The sequence below is a fragment of the Schistocerca piceifrons genome, chromosome 5 (assembly GCF_021461385.2).
Source record: "Schistocerca piceifrons isolate TAMUIC-IGC-003096 chromosome 5, iqSchPice1.1, whole genome shotgun sequence".
NCBI classification, from domain to species: Eukaryota; Metazoa; Arthropoda; class Insecta; order Orthoptera; family Acrididae; genus Schistocerca; species Schistocerca piceifrons.
Window position 1 is genome coordinate 326,855,628 of NC_060142.1, and position 25,358 is coordinate 326,880,985.

Below are 25,358 nucleotides of genomic sequence, written 5' to 3' on the forward strand. Positions count from 1 at the left end.
TACTCCGGGGGCCTTGTTTGGACTCAGGTCTTTCAGTGCTCTGTCAAACTCTTCACGCCATCCCTGCTTAGTTCGGTCGATCTCATTTTTGAGACGTTTGTATTCCTTTTTGCCTGCTTCATTTACTGCATTTTTATATTTACTCCTTTCATCAATTAAATTCAATATTTCTTCTGTTACCCAAGGTTTTCTACTAGCCCTCGTCTTTTTACCTACGTGATCCTCTGCTGCTTTCACTACTTCATCCCTCAAAGCTACCCATTCTTCTTCTACCGTATTTCTTTCCCCAATTCCTGTCAATTGTTCCCTTATGCTTTCCCTGAAACTCTGTACAACCTCTGGTTTAGTCAGTTTATCCAGTTCCCATCTCCTTAAATTCCCACCTTTTTGCAGTTTCTTCAGTTTTAATCTACAGGTCATAACCAATAGATTGTGGTCAGAGTCCACATCTGCCCCTGGAAATGTTTTACAATTTAAAACAATAATGCGTTCACTATGCTGTTTGTAGTAGCTTACCCGCATTCCTATTTTCCTATTCATTATTAAACCTACTCCTGCATTACCCCTATTTGATTTTGTGTTTATAACCCTGTAGTCACCTGACCAGAAGTCTTGTTCCTCCTGCCACCGAACTTCACTAATTCCCACTATATCTAACTTTAACCTATCCATTTCCCTTTTTAAATTTTCTAACCTACCTGCCCGATTAAAGGATCTGACATTTCACACTCCGATCCGTAGAACACCAGGTTTCTTTCTCCTGATAACATCCTCTTGAATAGTCCCCGCCCGGAGATCCGAATGGGGGACTATTTTACCTCCGGAATATTTTACCCAAGAGGACGCCATCATCATTTAATCATACAGTAAAGCTGCATGCCCTCGGGAAAAATTACGGCCGTAGTTTCCCCTTGCTTTTAGCCGTTCGCAGTACCAGGAGAGCCAGGCCGTTTTGGTTATTGTTACAAGGCCAAATCAGTCAATCATCCAGACTGTTGCACTTGCAACTACTGAAAAGGCTGCTACCCCTCTTCAGGAACCACACGTTTGTCTGGCCTCTCAACAGATACCCCTTCGTTGTGGTTGCACCTACGGTACGGCTATCTATATCGCTGAAGCACGCAAGCCTCCCCACCAACGGCAAGGTCCATGGTTCATGGGGGGGAGATGCTCGTAATCTTTCGAATTAAGCAATTTCTTGTACCCCTTTCGAATTAAGAAATTTCTTATATCCTTCATAATACAGAAAACGTAACAGAGATACAATAACAGTTATAGAGAACTTCATATGTGTAACTGAATGCAGAATGCGATCGCTTTTTTTCAGAAGTACGTATCAGATATAAAGAGAATAATGACGAAATTCGGATTTTGTAGTTTGAGTCCTTATGCAAAAACAAATTTCTATGATGGAGCGTCTTTACACTTTACGAATCACTGGAGCCAGCAAAATAACTTCCCCTGCGTGTACATCTTAAAACCATTCTTGGTTTTCGAAACTGTTAATATTTACTTCGCTTCTCTGTTAGGAAGTGCCGGAGAGTTTAGAATTCATGCACTTTAATTACAAAGAAATCTTGCAGTTACAACTGTGTATTCAGAAACGTTCTATAAGTTTCATGGACCTTGCGTTTGGATTGGTCATGCAGTTGCGAAAATAATCAAACTTAGTTGAATAAGGTCTGCATTAAGAACATATTGTTGGTGATCGAGGAAAAAAGAAATATGATCTTACCGTAGATTATAATTTCTGTAATATAATCACCTTTCATGTACTGGACTCTCGTTTCCAGTGTAACAGCTTACGACTTGTTCTGTTCCAACATCGTCCCCGTGATAATAAATAGTATCAGTCATATTCATTTCAGCTCCATTCCATGGTTTAGGGATGCTTTTAATTAATCAGTCATTAGGGGTACAGTTAAATTTAAATGAATTCCCATAATTTCGGGGATATTTCAATTTCAAGAACTTTCTTGTAAGTCATCTTTTGGCAACAGGGCTTTCACTCTCCCAAATTAAATTACCAGAGGAAGACACGTGAATTAATTAGACGCGATCATAACGGTTTTAGACAGTACAGACTGCACACAGGCAAGAAATAATTTGTATTTTTTATTCATTTCCCAGTTATCTTAGTATCAATAGGCAACACAGTGCTACCCATGATATTAATTATTGTTTCATATCATACTTTGGACAAGAAGAGAATAGAAGCTTTTGAAATGTGGTGCTACAGAAGAATGCTGAAGGTTAGATGGGTAGATCACATAACTAATGAGGAGATATTGAATGGAATTGGGGAGAAGAGGAGTTTGTGGCACAGCTTGACAAGAAGAAGGGACGGGTTGGTAGGACATGTTCTGAGGCATGAAGGGATCACCAATTTAGTATTGGAGGGCAGCGTGGAGGGTAAAAATCGTAGAGGGAAACCAAGAGATGAATACACTAAGCAGATTCAAAAGGATGTAGGTTGCAGTAAGTACGGGGAGATGAAGAAGCTTGCACAGGATAGAGTAGCATGGAGAGCTGCAACAAACCAGTCTGAGGACTGAAAACAACAACAACAACATCTAGTACCGGCATAAATTTTCGTTTGTCAGGACATATTTTTTACATATAACGCCCAGGATTTCTGAATGGATTAACTAGTGTCATTAAGTATTGATACATTTCATTGATTTAAACAATATTGATTCCAAACTTTTCCTTCAAGTGAACTGATTCCAAATGGTAAAATGTAATACTAACACGTCATTTCTGTTACTACGACTATCATTCCCTTTATACAGGTCTACTAGTATTGCTTCATCAGTGTTGCTATCATCACGAGTGCTGTCACTGTTGCTTCGACTACTTGGACTGCCCTTCTGCCCCAATTATTTCACACATCATTGTTCACTGTTTCTTTTAGCGCCATAATGTACTTACTCCCACAGATTTGTTGGTCGCTAATGGATCCATCCTGATACCACCTCCGCCGTTGGGTATCGCGTTGTAGACTGGCAGGGCAGCATAGTAGAAGTACTCTCTTTGTTGCAGTCTGTATTACGGCTCACTGCAATATAATGCAGCCATTTATCTGAAAAGACGATGGAGTCTCTAGGAAGTCATTCTCTTCAGAAGACGCAGACGTCTGTAGTCTTCCCTCGACCCGTACGAACAAGATTAGCCGGTTTTATGACGAGTAAGTGAAGTATAGTTGGTTGAAAGATTAGACAGTTTCCTGTGGAGTACTTCCCGGATACTGGAGCTTCAGTGTCGTCCACGATAGCATAAAAATTAAATACAATTTTACGTTCAACACCGAGAATAACTCATAACTGAGAAAATTGTATTGTCGAACTCTGTATACAAGTATGGGTAACTTGTGCACTGAGTAATATCGATTCATTAGAGTCCGGAATAATTAAAATCTTAAGCTGTCATATAGTATGTTCTTGGCAATGCTTGTAGTCGTTTCGATGAAGAATGTCGTCTGTAAACTGCTCACGCCATGTAATAAAGGCGAAGAATAGCGTGAAGTTCCCATAGCACACTGTGCACAGATTTGGCTATAAAACTGAATAATTTACTGTAAGCTCAGGAGAAAATTGAATAAGTTAAGCAGAAACAAGAAGTTATACTTGAACTGTTGCTCTTGGGAGTCGTGCTTGTAGGTCGGTCGCGAGATTTGCGTGTCTTTGCGGCGTTACGAAGTTATTCTCTTGTTGAGCAAACTTTGTGCTACTGCTGTAGAGGGGATTGTCGGTGATTGAATCAGAATTTCGCTATCAGAAACATTGTTTTGTAAGCCACTAACAATATTTATGACAGAGTTGTGATTAATACAATTTTATTTAGTCTGATATTTCAAGAATTTAACAGCGTCTTACGTGCTTCTTGTCAAGTTATTTAGGATCGTATTTCCATTCTTGTACAACTGAATTATATCACTCTCTACGGATAATACAGCTTAGTAGTGAACTATTCCTATACCAGTTACCAGTTACACAGAATAAATAATGATTTGATGATACTGCTTAACAGGTATTAGACCAGTTTTTAACTTCCTGTATTCACATGTTTCCATAATATTTCGTGCCTCAGAAACATACTGCTTACGAAATTTCGTATTACCTGAACCATACTCTTACACGAATGCATGCGACGATATACATAACGATTCTGCTAGTGGATCTTTCCTCTGTTGCTGATGTAGAACATTCCCTGATGTTCTTCTTTCTTTATTTTATATGTTTCAAAAATCGTTTGTAATTAAGGCTAAATCTTTGTCTTCAAGATTTCTCTACAATCCAAATCAAGGGCCTGACAGAGTGTTCATCGAACCACCTTCATGCTACTTCTCTATCGAGCCGCTGTCGTACAGCGCGCGGGAAAAGTGAACATTTAAGTCTTTCCGTGGAAGCTCTGAGTTCTCTTATTTTGTTATTATCATCATTTCCTCCTATTTAGGTGGGCATTGTAATATATTTTAACACTATTAGGAGAAGTTATGTGACTGAAACTTCAAGAGAAAGACCTGCCGCAGCGAAAAATGCCTTTGTTTTAATGCTTGCCGCCACAATTCGTGTATCATGTCCGTGGCACTCTCTCCTCTATTTCGCGATCATACAAAACGAGTTGCTCTTCTTTGAATTTTTTCGATGTCCTCCGTCAGTCCCATCTGATACGCGTCTCATACCGCACAGCAGTGCCCCAGAAGCGGGCGCACAAGCATGGTTTAAGTAGTATCTCTAGTAGATATGCTATATTTTCTAAGTTTTCTGCCTATAAAGCGCACTTTTAGTTTGCATTCCCCACAACATTATCTGTATGATTGTTCCAGCTTAAGTTATTCGTAATTCTAATTCCTAAACATTTAGCTGAATTTACAGCTTTTAGATTTCTGTGATTCATCGTGCAACCGAAATTTAACGAATTCCTTTTGCTAGTAGTATTCATGTCGACGACTTTACACTTTTCGTTACTTAGAGTCAACTGCCACTTTTTGCACTAAACAGATATCTTGTCTCAATCATATTCTTATATTTTTGATCATCTGATGACTTTATAAGACGGTAGAAGACAGAATTACCCATAAACTCTCTATGGGGGCTGCTCAGATTGTGTCCTAAACCGTTTGCGTTGATCAGGAACAGCAGAATGCCTATAACATTTCCTTGGACAACGCCGGATATTACTTTTGTTTTATTCGATAACTTTCCATCAGTTACTACGCGCTGTGAGCCTTCTCACAGGAAATCTCGAATCCAGTCACTCAACCAAAACGATGCTCTACGGACACGAAATTTGATTAGAATCCGCCTGTGAGGTAGGGTCCCAAATGCCTTCTGGGAATCTAAAAATATGGAATCTATTTGACATTTGCTATCAACAGCACACGTTACTTTGCGAGAATAAAAGACCAGTTGTGTCTCACAAGAATTATGTTCATTGAATCCATGTTAGATATTTGTTACTCAGTCGTTTTCTTCGAGATAATTTACAATGTTCGAGCAGAGGATATGTTCAAAAATCGTTCGGCAAATCGACGTTATTGATGTGGGTCTGTAATTCAGCGAATTACTTCTATTTCGTTTCTTGGGTATTAGTGTGACTTGACTCTACAGACGGTAAATCTTGAGTAATTTATGCGCTTCGTAATTAATAAATAGCAATGAGACTCTAAAAATTGGGAATAATTTTGATTTAAATTGATGTGAAAACTTTGACGTAAGCTTTTACGGAATTATCACGAATTCCCTTATTGCAGTTTCGCTGTTTGCACGTTTAATAACGTGGCGTTTTAAAGTGTCTTTGTCTGTCGTCAGGGGACAGTGCTGGCGCAGCTCCTGTTTCTTATATTATGTAAATGGCGTGCTTTCTAATGTGGCAGGTGATTCTAAAATATTTGTTTACTGATGACACCAGTTTGGTAGTGAAGGATGCTGTGTGTATCACAGGGTAGGTATTAGATAGTGCGGTTAAGGACATAAGTTCACGGTTCGTAGAAAATAAACTGATGCTAAATCACTGAGAGATTCAATTTTTAGTTCCTAAAACACTATTCAACTAGGACTAATATTTTGATTACACAGAATGTGGACATCATTAGAGAGTCTGAACAATTAAAATTCGTAGGTGCTCAGATTGATAGGAGGCTGTTGTGGAAAACATATTTTCGTGATCTTGTTCGAAGACTTAATGTTAATACATACACCAGTAGAACATGTCTCAAAGAAGTAATGGTACAATACGAAAATTAATCTACTTTGCTGATTTTCATTTACTTATGACTTATACAGGTTGTTTCTCCTAAGAGCCATCAGGCGCATTTTCTCTGATTTTTCAGTAGATACTTGAAATTGCATTTATGCGTTGTCTAGCTGGACTCAGCCCAAACCAATAGTGTTCGTCACGTTTTCTTGAGACGCTCAGCGTATTGGGCAAGCATCAGTTTATTTCCAAATACAAAAAAAAGACTTTTAAAACCTAATTTTATTTGCCCATTCGGATGAGCGGTCACAGATTAGTCTAGTAGAATGTTGTTATTACCGATGTGAACTGCCAGGGAGGGTTAAACTCGAGGATTAACCAATAATCCAGCAGCTATAGCACTGCCTTAGCAAGTGCTTACTGCTACCGCCAAGCATGCAGGGCCACTGATTCGCTGCTTGATTGCTGTTTATTCTCCGTGTTTTACAGTCTCTCTTACTGCATATCGATAAAACGAATACGGGACTAGACTAATTCTGTGCGCTCTACCGAATGGGCACATAAAATTCACTGAATTCTGGACAGAAGCCTAATCTGCATTTAGATGCCAGCCAAGGTGGCCGAACGGTTCTAGGCGCTTCAGTCCGGAACCGCGCGACTGCTATGGTCGCAGGTTCGAATCCTGCCTCGGGCATGGATGTGTATGATGTCCTTAGGTTCGTTAGGTTTAAGTAATTCTAAGTTCTAGGGGACTGATGACCTAAGACGTTAAGTCCCATAGCTCTCAGAGCCATTTTTTTTTTCGATCACACATAGTTCACTCTCGTCAGGAAGGCTTACATAATATTTCTGCGTCCTTTTCCTGTAAACTACTACAAGAATTAAAAATGTTTACCAGTAATTCGCACACTTACCAGTCAAAGTGAAGAGTTTCCTCTTGCCTCACGCCTTCTGTTCTGTCGGAGATTTTCTGTAAAAGAAATTAAGGAAGTTCGCTTGTTATATTGTTCAAAATGGCTCTGAGCACTATGGGACTTAACTTCCGTGGTCATCAGTCCCCTAGAACTTAGAACTACTTAAACCTAATCTGCGACCGTAGAGGTCGCGCTGTTCCAAACTGTAGCGCCTAGAACCACTCGGCCACCGCGGCCGGCTTGTTATATTGTTCGTCACGCTTTTACAGTAACAGAAAAAAAATCGCAACTCCAACTAGGAGTTGTGTGACATAAACTAAAGTTAGCAAGCGCTTCTCTACACATGAAGGGTGATGTCAATTCAAATTTCGTACCAGTCGCATTAGAGTGGCCTTAGTGGCGCCACTATGAGCACGAAAATCATTTTTCGTTAAATACACGCTTTAATGGTCGTGAGCGTTGGTTAACTTCGAGATTGGACGTGAAGAGTTGATGTTAGTCAAGAGACCCTTTAACGCCTTAAGATCCCACTGTCAACATCTCACTGAGTTTTTTTACGACGTCATGCAATAGGGCTACGAGAAGCTGGATGTTCCCATTGCTGAATTGCAGAAAGTCTTGGCAGTAACGTTGCCGTTGTACATGATTCCTGGCAGCATTGGTAACGGGAATGTACGGTCGCAAGAAAACCGCGCTCCGGACAGTCACGTGGTGCTACCGAGACGGAAGACCATCGTGTGCGTCATATGGTTCTGGCGCACCGTACTGCATGTGCAGCAGCAATTTGAGCAGCATTTGGCGCCACAGTGACACAACTCGCTGTTGCAAATCGGTTACTTCAAGGACCGTTCCGAGCCAGACAACCTGTAGCGTGTAATCCACTCAACCCAAACCACCTCTGTTTGCGACTTCGGTGGTGTTAAGCGTGAGCTTATTGGAGGGCAGTGTGGAGGTCTGTTTTGTTCTCTGATGACAGTTGGTTCTGCCTTGGTGTCAGTAATGGCTGTGTGTTGGTTGGAAGTAGTCCAGTTGAGGGCCTGTAACCAAGCCGTCTGCGTGCTGGACTCAGTGGACCTTCTAACAATACCACCACTTGCATTGTAGGTTAGAAATCAGATTAATAATGTTGTACACGAAGCATATGTTCGCTTTATCGGGCAACAACAAAGTTATTGACTGTGGATGGTACCGTCAGAATGGAAATAATGAAGTCACTGCAAAAAGTCACTAATTTTGGCACATCTTGAATGGATTCCCACGTAGATTTCGTCGAAGTTGTTATGGCTCATCTTGTTGATTCTAGGGTGATTCCACTTTGACTGCTAAAAGGTCCAGACCTGTATTTTAGCAATATTTGAAGACCTAACAAATGCGTTTTTCAGGACATTCTTCATGATCAAACAATCCCAGATCAGAAAATGGTATGGTAGAAATAATTTTTGACTTGGTGTTCACGATCCACATTTTTATTAAACTTCTTGTAAATTCACATATACTTCTTCCTAATTGTCACATCATCAAGAAAACAGTTTTGTATCAATCTTCATATATTTAATTTTTACTTTAACCAAACACAAGACTTGACTGTTCTTTTACAAAGCGAAATAACAACTTAACTTCTGCAAAGTGAAACAAAGACTGCTGTGTGCGCATTCGCGCCAAAACGGTTGCAAGTAAGTCAAAGATTATGACAATCTCACAGAGATGAATACATACAAGAACCATATCACTGTAATACATCGATACATCGGAGTACCTATACATTAATAAAACCAAATGTGAATATTGTCACAAAAATCTGTCTGTTACTTCGCAGAAAAGTAGTACGATATTACTGGTATCGAGAACTGGGGTTGGAGCCGGCCATGGTGGCCGAGCGGTTCTAGGCGCTTCAGTCTCGAAACGTGTGACCGCTACGGTCGCAGGTTCGAATCCTGCCTCGGGCATGGATGTGTGTGATATCCTTCGGTTAGTTAGGTTTAAGTAGTTCTAAGTTCTAGGGGACTGATGACCTCAGAAGTTTAGTCCCATAGTGCTCAGAGCCATTTGAACCATTTGAACTGGGGTTGGAGTGCCGTAATGGTCACGTAAATAAAGAACCATTACAACCCACAACTGGCGTTATGGTCTGGGGTGCGATTTCGTATCACAGAAAGAGCACTTTCGTGGTCATCCCACGCACCCTGACTCCAAATTTGTACATGTCAGTCTGATGATTTGGCCTGTTGCACTGCCATCCATTAACAGCATTTCCAGTTGGATAACGAACCGCTGTTGTAACCCAACGTGCTCTACAGAGTGTCGACATAGTGCCTATGCCTGCTCGATCGCCAGATCTGTCTCAAGACGAGCACATATGGGATATCATCGGACGACAACTCCAGTGTCATCCACAAGAAGCAATAACCGTCCCCGTATTGACCGTTGCTATTCACAGTATACATAAATGACCTTGTGGATGACATCGGAAGTTCACTGAGGCTTTTTGCGGATGGTGCTGTGGTATATCGAGAGATTGTAACAATGGAAAATTGTACTGAAATGCAGGAGGATCTGCAGCGAATTGACGCATGGTGCAGGAAATGGCAATTGAATCTCAATGCAGACAAGTGTAATGTGCTGCGAATACATAGAAAGAAAGATCCCTTATCATTTAGCTACAATATAGCAGGTCAGCAACTGGAAGCAGTTAATTCCATAAATTATCGGGGAGTACGCTTTAGGAGTGATTTAAAATGGAATGATCATATAAAGTTGATCGTCGGTAAAGCAGATGCCAAACTGAGATTCATTGGAAGAATCGTAAGGAAAAGCAATCCGAAAACAAAGGAAGTAGGTTACAGAATGCTTGTTCGCCCACTGCTTGAATACTGCTCAGCAGTGTGGGATCCGTACCAGATAGTGTTGATAGAAGAAATAGAGAAGATCCAACGGAGAGCAGCGCGCTTCGTTACAGGATCATTTAGAAATCGCGAAAGCGTTACGGAGATGATGGATAAGCTCCAGTGGGAGACTGCAGGAGAGACGCTCAGTAGCTCGGTACGGGCTTTTGTTGAAGTTTCGAGAACATACCTTCACCGAGGAGTCAAGCAGTATATTGCTCCTTCCTACGTATATCTCACGAAGAGACCATGGGGATAAAATCAGAGAGATTTGAGCCCACACAGAGGCATACCGACTATCCTTCTTTCCACGAACAATACGAGACTGGAATAGAAGGGAGAACCGATAGAGGTACTCAAGGTACCCTCCGCCACACACCGTCAGTTGGCTTGCGGAGTATGGATGTAGATGTAGATGTAGACCAACCAAGTGCACCAGGCATGCAATTCCGTCCTACAAACCGACATACGGTACCTGTGTAACACGATGCGTACACATTTGCGTGCTTCCATTCAACATTCTGGCGCTTACACAGATCAATAATGCATCTCCATTTCGCATTTGCAGTGGCTTATCTCGCACTTGGAAGTTGTCGTCTGCATGGGATTCGCATTTATTTTCTTATCGATTATTACTTTTATGGTGTTAATTTGATGCACCGAATCGTTCCATGACCTTGGAGAGTTTCTCCTCAATTTGGCACTACAAAACTAGATATGTAAAATAAATAAAAAATAAATAATCGCTTCGTCTGGTGGAGAAAAGTAAAAAATCCGATGTACAAACACATACAAGTATTGAGGTGATCCTGTACCACGAAACGAGGCTGCTCATATTGTTTTACCCAACCTGTGTAAATGAATCCGGTTTCCAGTACTTACTGTGCTGCAAAGCCGAGTCGATTTCTGAAACCCCAGAGCAGCAGTTTGCTCGCGCTGTCGGCTGGCCTTTCGCCCACAGCGGTCGGTGAGAGCCGATCTGCGGTGCGGAGCGGTCCTGAGGTGGACGGACAACTTTTCGTGCTGGCCCCACCTCGGCGCGGTGGAGTTCGGCCGAATCAATTTTTACTGCGGCGTGATACGAGAGCAGTCGCCTGGCGGCACGCATCCCCGGCTGTCAGCGACCGGCTGCTGCCCACTGCGGCCCGCCGTCCGCTACTCTATCTGCCCAAGCCTACCACGAAAAAATAAAATAAAATAAAAAATAAAACTTCCACCAGAACCGGCCGCTTATCTCGCAAATATTGATGGCGTACACACTGCTTTTTATTGCAAAAGAAGTTTTGTCGTCACAGAGGCAGCTGTGAGGGGTTTCTTGCTGTTCGATTTAACGGCCACAAAGGAACTTTCTGTTTATTGTTGCAATTGAATTATCGGCTGGACGGATTTGACGGTTCCGGCGTTTAACTTGAAATCCAAGTGACTTCAGAAGTTACATTACTCCACTATACTTTCTTGGTTCAAATGGCTCTGAGCACTATGCGACTTAACTTCTGAGGTCATCAGTCGCCTAGAACTTAGAACTAATTAAACCTAACTAACCTAAGGACATCACACACATCCATGCCCGAGGCAGGATTCGAACCTGCAACCGTAGCGGTCGCTCGGTTCCAGACTGCAGCGCCTAGAACCGCACGGCCACTCCGGTCGGCCTATAGCTTTCTTATGTGACGAATGATGACCGTCAGCCACGGCGACAATGTTGTAAGGCCATAATAATTGACTTGTCAAATACACTACTGGCCATTAAAATTTTTACACCAGGAAGAAATGCAGATGATAAACGAATATTTATTGGACAAATATATTATACTAGAACTGACATGTGATTACATTTTCACGCAATTTAGGTGCATAGATCATGAGAAATCAGTACATAGGACAACCACCTCTGGCCGTAATGACTGCCTTGATACGTCTGGGCATTGAGTCAAACAGAGCTTGGATGGCGCGTACAGGTACAGCTGCCCATGCAGCTTCAACACGATACCGCAGTTCATCAAGAGTAGTGACAGGCGTATTGTGACGAGCCAGTTGCTCGGCCACCATTGACCAGACGTTTTCAGTTGCTCGGAGATCTGCAGAATGTGCTGGCCAGGGCAGCCGTCGAACGTTTTCTGTATCCAGAAAGGCCCGTACAGGACCTGCAACATGCGGTCGTGCTTTATCCTGCTAAAATGTAGGGTTTTGCAGGGATCGAATGAAGGATAGAGCCACAGGTCGTAACACATCTGAAATGTAACGTCCACTGTTCAAAGTGCCGTCAATGCGAACAAGAGCTGGCCGAGACGTGTAACCAATGGTACCTCATACCATCACGCCGGGTGATACGCTAGTATGGCGATGACGAATACATGCTTCGAATGTGTGTTCCCGCGATGTCGCCAAATACGAATGCGACCATCATGATGCTGTAAACAGAACCTGGATTGATCCTAAAAAAGGACGTTTTGCCATTCGTGCACTCAGGTTCGTCGTAGAGTACACCATCGCAGGCGCTCCTGTCTGTGATGCAGCGTCAAGGGTGATAGTCCATGCTGCTGCAAACTTCGTCGAACTGTTCGTGCAGATGGTTGTTGTTTTGCAAACGTCCCCATCTGTTGACCCAGGGACCGAGACGTGGCTGCAAGATCCGTTACAGATGCTTGTCATCTCGACTGCTAGTAGTACGAGGCCGTTGGGATCCAGCACAGCGTTCCGTATTACCCTCCTGAAGCCACCGATTCCATATTCTGCTAACAGTCATTGGATCTCAACCAACGCGAGCAGAAATGTCGCTATACGATAAACCGCATTCGCGAAAGGCTACAATCCGACCTTTATCAAAATCGGAAACATGATGGTTCGCATTGCTCCTCCTTACACGAGGCATCACAACAACGTTTCACCAGGCAACGACGGTCAACTGCTGTTTGTGTATGTGAAATCGGTTGGTAACTTTTCTCGTGTCAGCACGTTGTAGGTGACGCCACCGGCGCCAACCTTGTGTGAATGCTCTGAAAAGCTAATCATTTGCATATCACAGCATCTTCTTCCTGTCGGTTAAATCTCGCCTCTGTAGCACGTCATCTTCGTTGTGTAGCAATTGTAATGGCTGGTAGTGTAATAGACGGTGGTCACGTTTCTCATTTTTCGATCTTCTTCTTCATTGAAAGTTAATTACTCTTCTTTGCAGGATGTGCAGCTGTTAGGATAAAAGTTAAGTAACTAAAGTCGTATCCAATGAATGGTTGGGAGACGCGGAAGAGGATTCTCCGTTTACGATTTTTTCCCAGCAGTGTACATATAAGAACAACTGACAAAAAATTTGTCGGGTCAAAGAGAAATCGTCTTAGCCTTGGTAATGACTTCATTCCAGAGAACTTATTTTACTCAATGCAGCTAATAACATACTAGAGCAGTTTTGAACAGCAGTTTCTGTGTGTAAGTTTTTTTTTTACACACACTAATCTACACGCAAGCAGAACCGGCAAAAAATCAGTCAGCTCGAAAAGAAGTGATGCGAATTATTTACTTTCGTAGACTCACCTAATTGCGTGGACGATGGATCCTACTTATCACTCGCTGTTCCAAATGGTTCCAGATATTCTCAAAGTCATAAATATTGCATGATTCAGCGGCCTAATAAAGGTACGATAAGTTGCCTGAACATAAGAACGCATACGTGTAGCCCTCCTTGGCCGTCTTGGAAGATAGGATTGTCCACAGTACATCGATAGGGTTGTGGATGATGGGACCGCAAGAATGTCGAAAGAGCGTGATATCCTCAATGAGTGGACTCAATTATTCCAATCGGATTTTAAAAATGGGCGTATCTGTGCGTGTGTGTGGTGGTATGTGTATGTGTGTACAGTGTAATGTCAAGTTCGTGTTGGAAATTTGGAAATTTGTGGTAAGGATCGAGGGGACCAAACTGCTGAGGTCATCGTTCCCTAGGCTTTCACACTAATTAAACTAACTTAAAATAGCTTACGCTAAGAACAAGACACACACCCATGCCCGAGGGATGAGTCGAACCTGCGACGGGTGGAGCCAAGCGAATCATGACAAGGCGCCCTAGACCGCACGGCTATCCCGCGCGGCTCGTGTTGGAGACGATGAGAGAAGGGAGAGGGTGAAACCCCATACCGGCACGTACCCTCTCGAACAGGACCAAGGGGCCGCAAGACTCCTACGGACAGATCAGCAGCAACTGTGCCTCGCTTCATGAAACAGTGCAGAGAGGGGCTTGGGATTGAATCCACCACAATGGCGCAAAGATTGGTGACCACCGCACCAACCTTCCTGTCCCCTCTGCTTCAATGGCAAAGAGAAATTTTCAACAGCACACGGCGTACCCGAATGGTCACCCATCCAAGTTCGGGCCACGCCCGAAGTGCTAATCATTGCTGGTACGGCGGAAACCGGTGTACTCACATGGGCACGGTCCTAGACAACTGAGACGTCTTTATCCGTAGTGAATTCACTGCTTTCTTTGGTTAATGACACCTACACTAATACATACACGATCTGATCGAAAGTATACGGCTACCTATTAGCGGGCCATTCGCCTTTATGACGACTTGAGTTCTGCTGTGGACATTTTCAGTGAGGTGTCCGAATGTCTGTGGAGAAGTGGCAGATCAGCAATGCTCAAGGACCGAAACCAGAGAGGATTGTAATATTGGACGCTGGGGTCTGGGGTGAAGTCGTCCTCTAACTAATTACAAAGTCATTCCAGTTGAATCAGTTCAGGGCTCTGGACAGACGGTCCGTTACAGGAATGTTACTGCAGACGGCACGCGGCAGGTAACGTTCTCCAGGAATTCGCTAAACCCAAACCCTTTCATCGGACCACAACAGGGTAATTACCCTTTTCCAGTCATACACTGTCCAGCAGCATCGCTCTTTACACCACCTCAAGCGTTGCTAGGCACTGACCACAGGAATCTGTGACTTACGGGGAGCTGTTCGGCCATTGTACATTATCCTTTTTAAGACGCTCCCTACGGTCATTGTGTCACTTGGACTGCTAGTAACACTTTACAACTCACACCTGACTGCAAGCAATAGAACCTATGCACCATCAACCTACAATATTGGCCCCTTAATTAATGCAACGAGTACAACGACACTTTTCTTCCAACGATTCCCGTTTAAGTTTCCTGCTCATTTCTGCTCGTCTCTACCAATTTTAATGCCGTGCCATTGCGTGGAAGAATTCTGTTGATATGGTCTTTCTGAGTGACGTAGCGCTGTGATCAGAGACTGGAATTTTTTTCTGTGAGAGGTTGTACGTTTCAAATCCCAGTGCAGCCATAGTATGTCACACTGGATGAAATAAAAAAAAATCTGTGAACTGTGAGTATTTTTTCTATTTTTTTATTTTTTGCTACCAACACGTCTTACGAGAACTTTTTCAATTTCAATCATACTATGGATTCAGTACAATGACAGTAACAGATCTGCGAATTAAATAATTACAACAGAATTACAGCTTTTCTAATTGCAGTTTAATACAAAACAATAGTTGTTTCTTGGGTCCTAGGTTCAAAGTCTTCTATCTTTCCAATCTTCTGCCTGAAAATCTTTTCCCACATTGTTTTCTGGCGCCCCCTTATTCTTGTGTTAACTGAATTCATTCCATCGTCTTCTAAGCCCATCTGTCCCCACGCAAATGGTGAACGTGCTCACATCATATGAATTATTTTGGTTCGATTGTATCCATTACTGTGGTATGTCTTCATTTTTAATTTTATTCCATAGTGCCAAGTTACAGTAACACCTCCAAAACTCCATTTACATTGACAAAATGTTCCTCTTAATTCTTCTGTTTCACATGTTTCATCTCCATACAGCACTACATTTTCTACATTGGTTTTAGATACCCTAATCTTCGTTTCTGATCAAATCAGTTTGATCCATGAAGCTATATTTAATATTTCATTAATAGTCTACCTTCGTCAATGTGGTTCTGTTTCTTTTTTCATGTACACATCTTTGCTAATAATGACTCCCAAATATTTATTGATAATTAAAGTTTGTAACCCTTAAATAGCAAATACTTGATTAAGAATCTTCACAATGTGAAACTGGTTGTAAATGAAAGCCTTCTCAATGAGATTATTAGTAAAAAATTTCGAATGTGCCGGTGTAGATAAATTAGACGTGCACTACAGTGGCGATAGGTCATGCAAGCCTTAAGACGCAGTACACGTGCTCCAAACCGTGATTAGATGTACACTGACTAACGAACACTAAAAATACCCCAACAATAATTCTTCTCTCAAAATCAACAATTTTCGAAACCTTATTTATCTAATGGAACACGTAATTAGTTTTGAAAGAATCAAACGAGACTCTTAAATTTTCACTAACTTCTAATTGTATTGCGTTTTCCTCCATTCTTAGAGTTACTGCTCTAATAATACGTGCACATCTGAGCGTCATGAAGTAATGGCAAAAGGCCATTATAGAAACAAAAACTGAAACACATCTGCTATAATGTGAAATCTTTTTTCTCTACATGTATATGTTTGCAGGGGAGGAGGGAGGGGATAGGTAAAACACGGGGCAAACATGTGTTTCTGTAAGCCACAAAATATCATTAACTGGAGACATATCATTTGAAGCTGCGTCTTTACATGAGCCTCGGACACAAATACCACTCGACTAGCTCTAAGGGATGTTTTCTGTATCTTCAAACTAATCATAATGCAGTCTGTTTTGGATTTGATGTGATAAGCTGAAGAAGTCCGTTGCATAACATGGGCATGCTGAGGCCGAATACGTTTGCTATGTGGGAAACCAAACCACCCAATTTACTCATCATCTGTAACATCTGCTGTCTTTGGTTCGTCGTCAGATATCGCAAGTTCAACTTGTTCGGAGAACCTGGTTTCGTGCCGACACCGGAACCTGAGTTTTCCATCTTCGATACGGACTTCGGCGTAAGCTTCGCCATGTTCATCTGCTTCGACATCATGTTCGAGAAGCCTGCGGTAACGCTCGTGAGGGAGCACAACATCTGCGACTTCGCCTTCCCCACTGCGTGGTTCTCTGAGGCGCCCTTCCTTACAGGTACGTCGAAGAAATTAACGTGACTATTGTTTTGAATGTCAATTTTCTATTACAGGGTGTTACAAAAAGGTACGGCCAAACTTTCAGGAAACATGCCTCACACACAAAGAAAGAAAATATGTTATGTGGACATGTGTCGGGAAACGCTTACTTTCCATGTTAGAGCTCATTTTATTACTTCTCTTCAAATCACATTAATCATGGAATGGAAACACACAGCAACAGAACGTACCAGCATGACTTCAGACACTTTGTTACAGGAAATGTTCAAAATGTCCTCCGTTAGCGAGGATACATGCATTCACCCTCCGTCGCATGGAATCCCTAATGCGCTGATGCAGCCCCGGAGAATGGCGTATTGTATCACAGCCGTCCACAATACGAGCACGAAGAGTCTCTACATTTGGTACCGGGGTTGCGTAGACAAGAGCTTTCAAATGTCCCCATAAATGAAAGTCATGAGTGTTGAGGTCACCGAATCTGTTGTTGAGAAGCGTACGAACACTTCGGCTGAAATGTGCAGGAGTTCCATTGTACATGAACCACATGTTGTGTCGTACTTGTAAAGGCAGATGTTCTAGCAGCACAGGTAGAGTATCCCGTATGAAATCATGATAACGTGCTCCATTGAGCGTATGTGGAAGAACATGGGGCCCAATCAAGACATCACCAACAATGCCCGCCCAAACGTTCACAGAAAATCTGTGTCGATGGCGTGATTGCACAATTGCGTGCGGATTCTCGTCAGCCGACACATGTTGATTGTGAAAATTTACGATTTGATCACGTTGGAATGAAGCCTCATTCGTAAAGAGAACATTTGCACTGAAATGAGGATTGACACATTGTTGGATGAACCATTCGCAGAAGTGTACCAGTGGAGGCCAATCAGCTGCTGATAGTGCCTGCACACGCTGTACATGGTACGGAAATAACTGGTTCTCCCTTAGCACTCTCCATACAGTGACGTGGTCAACGTTACTTAGTACAGCAGCAACTTCTCTGACGCTGACATTAGGGTTATCGTCAACTGCATGAAGAACTGCATCGTCCATTGCAGGTGTCCTCGTCGTTCTAGGTCTTCCCCAGTCGCGAGTCATAGGCTGGAATGTTCCGTGCTCCCTAAGACGCCGATCAATTGCTTCGAACGTCTTGCTGTCGGGACACCTTCGTTCTGGAAATCTGTCTCGATACAAACGTACCGCGCCACGGCTATTGCCCCGTGCTAATCCATACATCAAATGGGCATCTGTCAACTCCGTATTTGTAAACGTTGCACTGACTGCAAAACGACGTTCGTGATGAACACTAACCCGTTGATGCTACTTACTGATGTGCTTGATGCTAGTAGTGTAGAGCAATGAGTCGCATGTCAACACAAGCGTCGAAGTCAACATTAGCTTCCTTCAATTGGGCCAACTGGCGGTGAATCGAGGAAGTACAGTACATACTGATGAAACTAAAATGAGCTCTAACATGGAAATTAAGCGTTTCCGGACACATGTCCACCTAACATCTTTTCTCTATTTGTGTGTGAGGAATGTTTTCTGAAAGTTGGCCGTACCTTTTTGTAACACCCTGTATATCCGTATTCTTCGTATCCTCCTGGACTACACGATTTCTTGCAACTTAATTATGTCACATTAGATAATTACGTTAGTAGATAGTCGAACAGTGAAATGGTAAAAATATAGGTGGCGTTGAGACACGGTAGGAGGGTTGCGATAATGAAGATTAATAACCCACAATATCTACATAGTTTAGTGAATTCGAGAAATTCTACTTTGTGATATCACATAACGCCAAAATTACCAACAAGAACCCTCCATACTGAGGAGCCAGTAATTAAAAGAAATCAAACGCAAAAGATTGTGACATGAAGGGATTGATGTGTGATTTTAACAGACTGCTTAGATGATTAAAACGAGAAAGAATTGTATTTTTTTCTGTACTTTTTACACAAAATAAATCAGTGTTATACACCTCAGGGCTGACATGACTGGGCATGGACACAAATGTGTCACTAAGGGGAAGGAAGGAGTAAGATTCATTTCGCCATGATTCGTGATCATTCGTCGCGTGGCTCTGTCGGCGGCAAGCGCTGCGTCGATGAGTCCGCTCGGAGCCATGCGGCGTTAGTTGGCTGTTCTCATTGGCAGTCGCGGCTTTGCAGCAAGGTCCAGGTACAATCTCCGCGTTGTCTCTCCGTTGTGGGCTGCGTGGCCAAAGCAGCGATATCACGGTGTAGGAAGGTGATGTTAGCCATGGATGGAAGACACCCCATGTCCTCTTGTTTCCGCGCTGTCTCACCGACTCCCGTCTTCACTCCTCATCCATCTCTCAATTCCACGTTTCCTCGAATTTTTCTTCTCTCGCAATTTGATGTTTCATGGCCACGCCAGTCTGTGTAGGATGGAAATTACCCATGTTGCAGGGGCTGATGTGTGCCTCAGGAATTAGCATCTTTCTCACTATTTCACCTGCATTGGTGGCACATTCTTCTGACGTCTTCTTGCATTCCGGAGTTGTTGTGAGAGCAGCCATACAACATTTCATTGTAGGCGCTAACTCTGCATGAGACCTGGCTGGACTCATGTTTGACCTTCGTCTCAGAGTCCGCGGGCGTCCGTGGGTTTATAATGAATGTCATTACTGTCTAGAAAACATCTGTTTATGAACGCTGGCTTCCTTCAGACGCCTCTCTGTGCGAATTCATCGCGCTTTGCGTATTCCCCTCCCAGTGCCTGTGGATTTCTGGAATTGTCGCCGCATTCTTGCCTTCTAAGGCAGGGAAAATGACTGCTGTCTGGCCAGAAGAACTCATATCTTTCGCGCATACATTCTTGACGTTCCATCCTAATGGCTGCAGGGGCCCATCAGTTTTCGGCACGCTCCTCATTCTCCGCCAGGCTCTTCGCAACCTGTCCATTCTTAAGCGAGGTGAGGGAGTCTACTCGGCCACTCCTATGCGGTTGCAGAATGGGACCATGTCCGTTTCTCGGCACTGAGCACATGGGGTCCGTCCGGCTTCATTCTGGGCAGATGGCGGTGTGGGTTGGCAAAGAAGGCTCCGGGCAGAGGTATCACAATAGCGTGAAGTCATCAGTTTTTATCCTTAAGTACTGCAGACATGTATTCTCTGTTCAGCCGAGTCTTAGCAAAAAACCTAGTACTGTGACGATGCGCACTTCTGCTTCTTTGGTTTTCAGGTACTGGGTAGGGGGAAACCATCGTAAGCTTCATGGGAAGCCGTGACATGAATGGAAAGCTACACTGCATTGCGCGATTTCGGCAAATCACATATTCGGTCTAATTCTTTATGATAATGTGGCTTTTAAGACAGTAACTGTTAATTCTGAGCGGTACAATGATGTAATTCATGCCTGTATAACAGAAAATAATTATTTATTTACTAACTGCAGGAACCAGTTTCGGCCGGCCGCGGTGGTCTCGCGGTTAAGGCGCTCAGTGCGAAACCGCGCGACTGCTACGGTCGCAGGTTCGAATCCTGCCTCGGGCATGGATGTGTGTGATGTCCTTAGGATAGTTAGGTTTAAGTAGTTCTAAGTTCTAGGGGACTGATGACCACAGAAGTTAAGTCCCATAGTGCTTAGAGCCATTTTTTTTTTTGAACCAGTTTCAGTCTAACCGACCATCTACAGACCAGGTGTTCTTAAAGATGGGCCACGTATGACAAAAATATTCACCTTAAAAATTAATATACAAGGACTGTAATAACAATAATACAACGATGTGCGTACCACTGATGACGTGTGGAACGGGTTCACAGAGCTGCTCTTAGTATCAACAGAATACAGTCAACAACAGGTGACTTGCTAACAATTACTAGGAGTTGTAAACGGGAAGGTCCGTCCATAGTTCACCATGTGACCGGTAACGCAAACGGTTCGATTTCACAAATACGGGGGGACCCAAAGGAAACCGGACTCCAAAGGCGCTGCCACTCGTAGACGTAGTGCAGGGTTCTCACGCTAGATGGTGTTAGTAGAGACCTTCGTGAAACAGCTGTGCAGACGGCGTCGTGCAGAGCTGAACGTGCAACTGTGGTATTGTGTTTCTCTGACTGTTGGCGGGTTACCTCTGCGAAGTCGTGACGGCAAGTTTAAAAGAAATGAAAAAAACGCTAAAAGCGGAGCGTTATGACGATGTGGAGGCGGTAAAAACAGCTTCAAAAAGGGCATTGAACACTATCAAACTTGAAGAGTTCCAAACATACTTCCAACAGTGGGACAAGAGACTTGACAAGTGCGTCGCATGTAATGGAGAGTATTTTGAAGGTGACAGAAGTAATTTTGTAAAAAGGTTCATCAATAAATTTTATATGACAACAATCCGGTTTCCTTTGGGTCCCCCCTCGTAGCCTCGTAGCATGTATATAAATAAACTGCTCTCCATCCAAAATGCAACACCAAGAAAAAGCGGATATATCACAGCCAAACTAATTTGGGATATAACACGTTGTACAAAGATCACATGATGGAAAACACATCTCCATGTGAAGAGAAGAAGTTGATGAGATCAGTATTGAGTGTTCCTTCCAGTGCTGCCTATAGCCGCTGCTAAACGCCTCTACATCGAATCAAACAGGCTCTGGATGTGTTTTCGGAGTATAGCAGTCCTTACTGCTTCCACATATTGCGAAAGTTGATCGTAGAACTAGGTGGTACATCCCAGGCCATTCGTTCCGCAGTCGTGGACTAGACGTTTTCTACAGGCGATATATCGGAAGAACAGGGAGGCAAGGGCAGCAAAGCAAATCGCTGGGCGACGAAGAAGTTTTGAACATTACGTGCAACGTGAGGTCACGTATTATCCTGCTGCAATGTCGCCGTCGGCAAGCTCCGAACGTAGTGTAGGAGTAATCCATCGAACTACAGACCTATATCATTGACGTCGGTTTGCAGTAGGGTTTTGGAGCATATACTGTATTCAAACATTATGAATCACCTCGAAGGGAACGATCTATTGATACGTAATCAGCATGGTTTCAGAAAACATCGTTCTTGTGCAACGCAACTAGCTCTTTATTCGCACGAAGTAATGGCAGCTATCGACAGGGGATCTCAAGTTGATTCCGTAGTTCTAGATTTCCGGAAAGCTTTTGACACCGTTCCTCACAAGCGACTTCTAATTAAGCTGCGGGCCTTTGGGGTATCGTCTCAGTTGTGCAACTGGATTCGTGATTTCCTGTCAGGAAGGTCGCAGTTCGTAGTAATAGACGGCAAATCATCGAGTTAAACTGAAGTAATATCAGCTGTTCCCCAGGGAAGCGTCCTGGGACCTCTGCTGTTCCTGATCTATATAAATGACCTGGGTGAAAATCTGAGCAGTTCTCTTAGGTTGTTGGCAGATGTTGCTGTAATTTACCGTCTAGTAAGGTCATCCGAAGACCAGTATCAGTTGCAAAGCGATTTAGAAAAGATTGCTGTATGGTGTGGCAGGTGGCAGTTGACGCTAAATAATGAAAAGTGTGAGATGATCCACATGAGTTCCAAAAAAAAAAAAAATCCGTTGGAATTCGATTACTCGATAAATAGTACAATTCTCAAGGCTGTCAATTCAACTAAGTACCTGGGTGTAAAAACTACGAACAACTTCTTGGAAAGACCACATAGATAACATCGTGGGGAAGGCGAGCCAAAGGTTGCGTTTCATTGGCAGGACACTTAGAAGATGCAACAAGTCCACTAAAGAGACAGCTTACACTACACTCGTTCGTCCTCTGTTAGAATATTGCTGCGCGGTGTGGGATCCTTGCAAGGTGGGATTGACGGAGGACATCGAAAGGGTGCAAAAAAAGGCAGCTCGTTTTGTATTATCACGTAATAGGGGAGAGAGTGTGGCAGATATGATACGCGAGTTAGGATGGAAGTCATTAAAGCAAAGACGATTTTCGTCGCGACGAGATCTATTTACGAAATTTCAGTCACCAACTTTCTCTTCCGAATGCGAAAATATTTTGTTGAGCCTAACCTGCATAGGGAGGAATCATCAACAAAATAAAATAAGAGAAATCAGAGCTCGAACAGAAAGGTTTAGGTGTTCGTTTTTCCCGCACGCTGTTCGGGAGTGGAATGGTAGAGAGATACTATGATTGTGGTTCGATGAACCTTCTGCCAAACGCTTAAACGTGATTTGCAGAGTAAACATGTAGATGTAGATGTAGATGGTTCAGTCCGACATGATTACCGATTTCTGACGGCAAAGGCGCAATTCCTATAGGCAACTATTCTTCCTCTGTCGAACTCCGAAACGTGCTCGAAAACACTCGCTGTCTTCTACGAGGCATACTGAAGAAGGTTACGCAAAATAACCACACGGAAGAACAATTCCAAAAGTCCACACGGGCCCTCTATTCCCACTTCACACAGCGCCTGCAGATGGCGCTTCCGGTGCCTGTGACATGCGCCTGCACCGAAATGCTAATCATGTACATCTCTTGTCACCGCGTACGCATGCTGTAAATTTTACCTGATTTGAATGCTTCCCTCAGTAGGTCGCATTTTTGTGGCAAACAGTGTAGAAAAAAGTCATACCGTACATGCAAACATAACACAAAGCATTTAAAATCCCCAAATGCATTTAAAAACGTTTTAAAACCTTGAAAGGCTGATAACAGTCGCCAGAAGATAGAAAATACCGTCCTCGTTTGTGCACTTCACGAACTATTTGATCGTAAACATGCTGTCAGGGTGCCTAGAATTAATGATACATGCAGACAAGGAAAGATTACAAGGGCTCCAAACGTCTTAAACTGCATACACATCATTCTGTTGTAACTATTTGCTTGTCTGTTGGTATTTAAGGTGAATAGTCTAATCACACGTGGCCCATCTTGTTAGATGCTTTTCAGAGATTATGGTCTGAAGATGGTCACTTGGACAAGAGAATATTTCCGAAATTTGTAAATAAATAATTACTGCGTTGCGCACTGGTTTCTGTTACACGGTTGAAAAGGATTGCTGTCATTCAGCTATGACATAAAAATTATTTCATTCATAGCTGTCTGAAAGAACACATCACACCTTATCCACTTTCTCAACAAGATATGGCTACAGGGCACACTGTGAAAGGCGGCAATTGACCCAAAATAATGAAATGTGTGAGGTCATCCACATAAGGGCGAAAAGGAATACTCAAACGTTCAGGTATACGATAAATCACACAAATCTAAAGACTGTCAGTTCAGTTAAACAGTTATCGGCTACGGTAACTATTACCCTACATTGGGGAATGATTACAAAGATAATATTGGAGCAAAGCTAACCAAAGACTGAGATTTAAACGCGTAACACTTAGAAAGTGCAACAAGTCTATTAAAGACACTGCCTACACTACGCTTGTCCGAACTCTACTGGAGTACTGCTGTGCAGTTTGTGATCCGCATCAGATAGAACTGACGGACGATATCGAAAAAGTTCAAAGAAGGGTGCCTCGGTATGTATTACCGCGAAACTGGGGTGAGAGTGTCACGGCTGTGATAGGCAAGTTGGGCGACCGTCTCTAAATTCAAAGACTTTTTTGTTGCGACAGGGTCTTTTCACGAAATTTGCAATCGCCATATTTCTCCTCCGAGTGCGAAAACATCTTTTTGACACCCATCTACTTATGGAAAAGTGATCACAGTAATGAACTAAGGCACACCAGAACTCACATGAAAAGATTTAAGTGTTAGTTTTTCCAGCGCGCTTTCGAGAGTGGAACGTTAGAGAAACAGCTTGGAGGTGTTAGACGAATCCTCTAGCAGCACTTTAAATGTGAACTGCAGAGTAATCATGTGATGTAAATGCGCGTGCGCAGTGAATGAATCGAAATCCTTCTAGCAGACGCTAGCCGTCCCATTGTTAGTGTGGTATTCAAGTCCACGTTGAAGAGTGTTGATAGTCCACGGAGTAGCGACGGTCACAGCCGACATACCTAGACGTTGCTGCGACATCTAATGGCGTGAAGTTAGTATTGTGTGCCGGCCGAAGTGGCCGTGCTGTTCTAGGCGCTGCAGTCTGGAACCGCGAGACCGCTACGGTCGCAGGTTACAATCCTTCCTCTGGCATGGATGTGTGTGATGTCCTTAGGTTAATTAGGTTTAAGTCGTTCTAAGTTCTAGGGGACTAATGACCTCAGAAGTTGAGTCCCATAGTGCTCAGAGCCATTTGAACCATTTACAGTAGTATTGCGTACGAGACTGTGACAGTACCAGTCGATATCCTGCGAGAAGTTACATTCCAACACTCATGACTTAAAACGACGAATATTTGCTAGACGATGTGTTAATAAAATATTTATC

General features: G+C 43.1%; 1 protein-coding gene across 1 annotated transcript in view; it reads left to right on the forward strand.

The window, feature by feature from the left end:
- The window catches only part of LOC124797920, a 175,934-nt gene that overhangs the window by 121,129 nt on the left and 29,447 nt on the right, over positions 1-25,358 (forward strand). Inside the window, exon 6 of the mRNA XM_047261053.1 lies at positions 16,839-17,053. Coding sequence (XP_047117009.1) covers positions 16,839-17,053 — 215 coding nt within the window. The remainder of the gene's footprint in view (positions 1-16,838; positions 17,054-25,358) is intronic.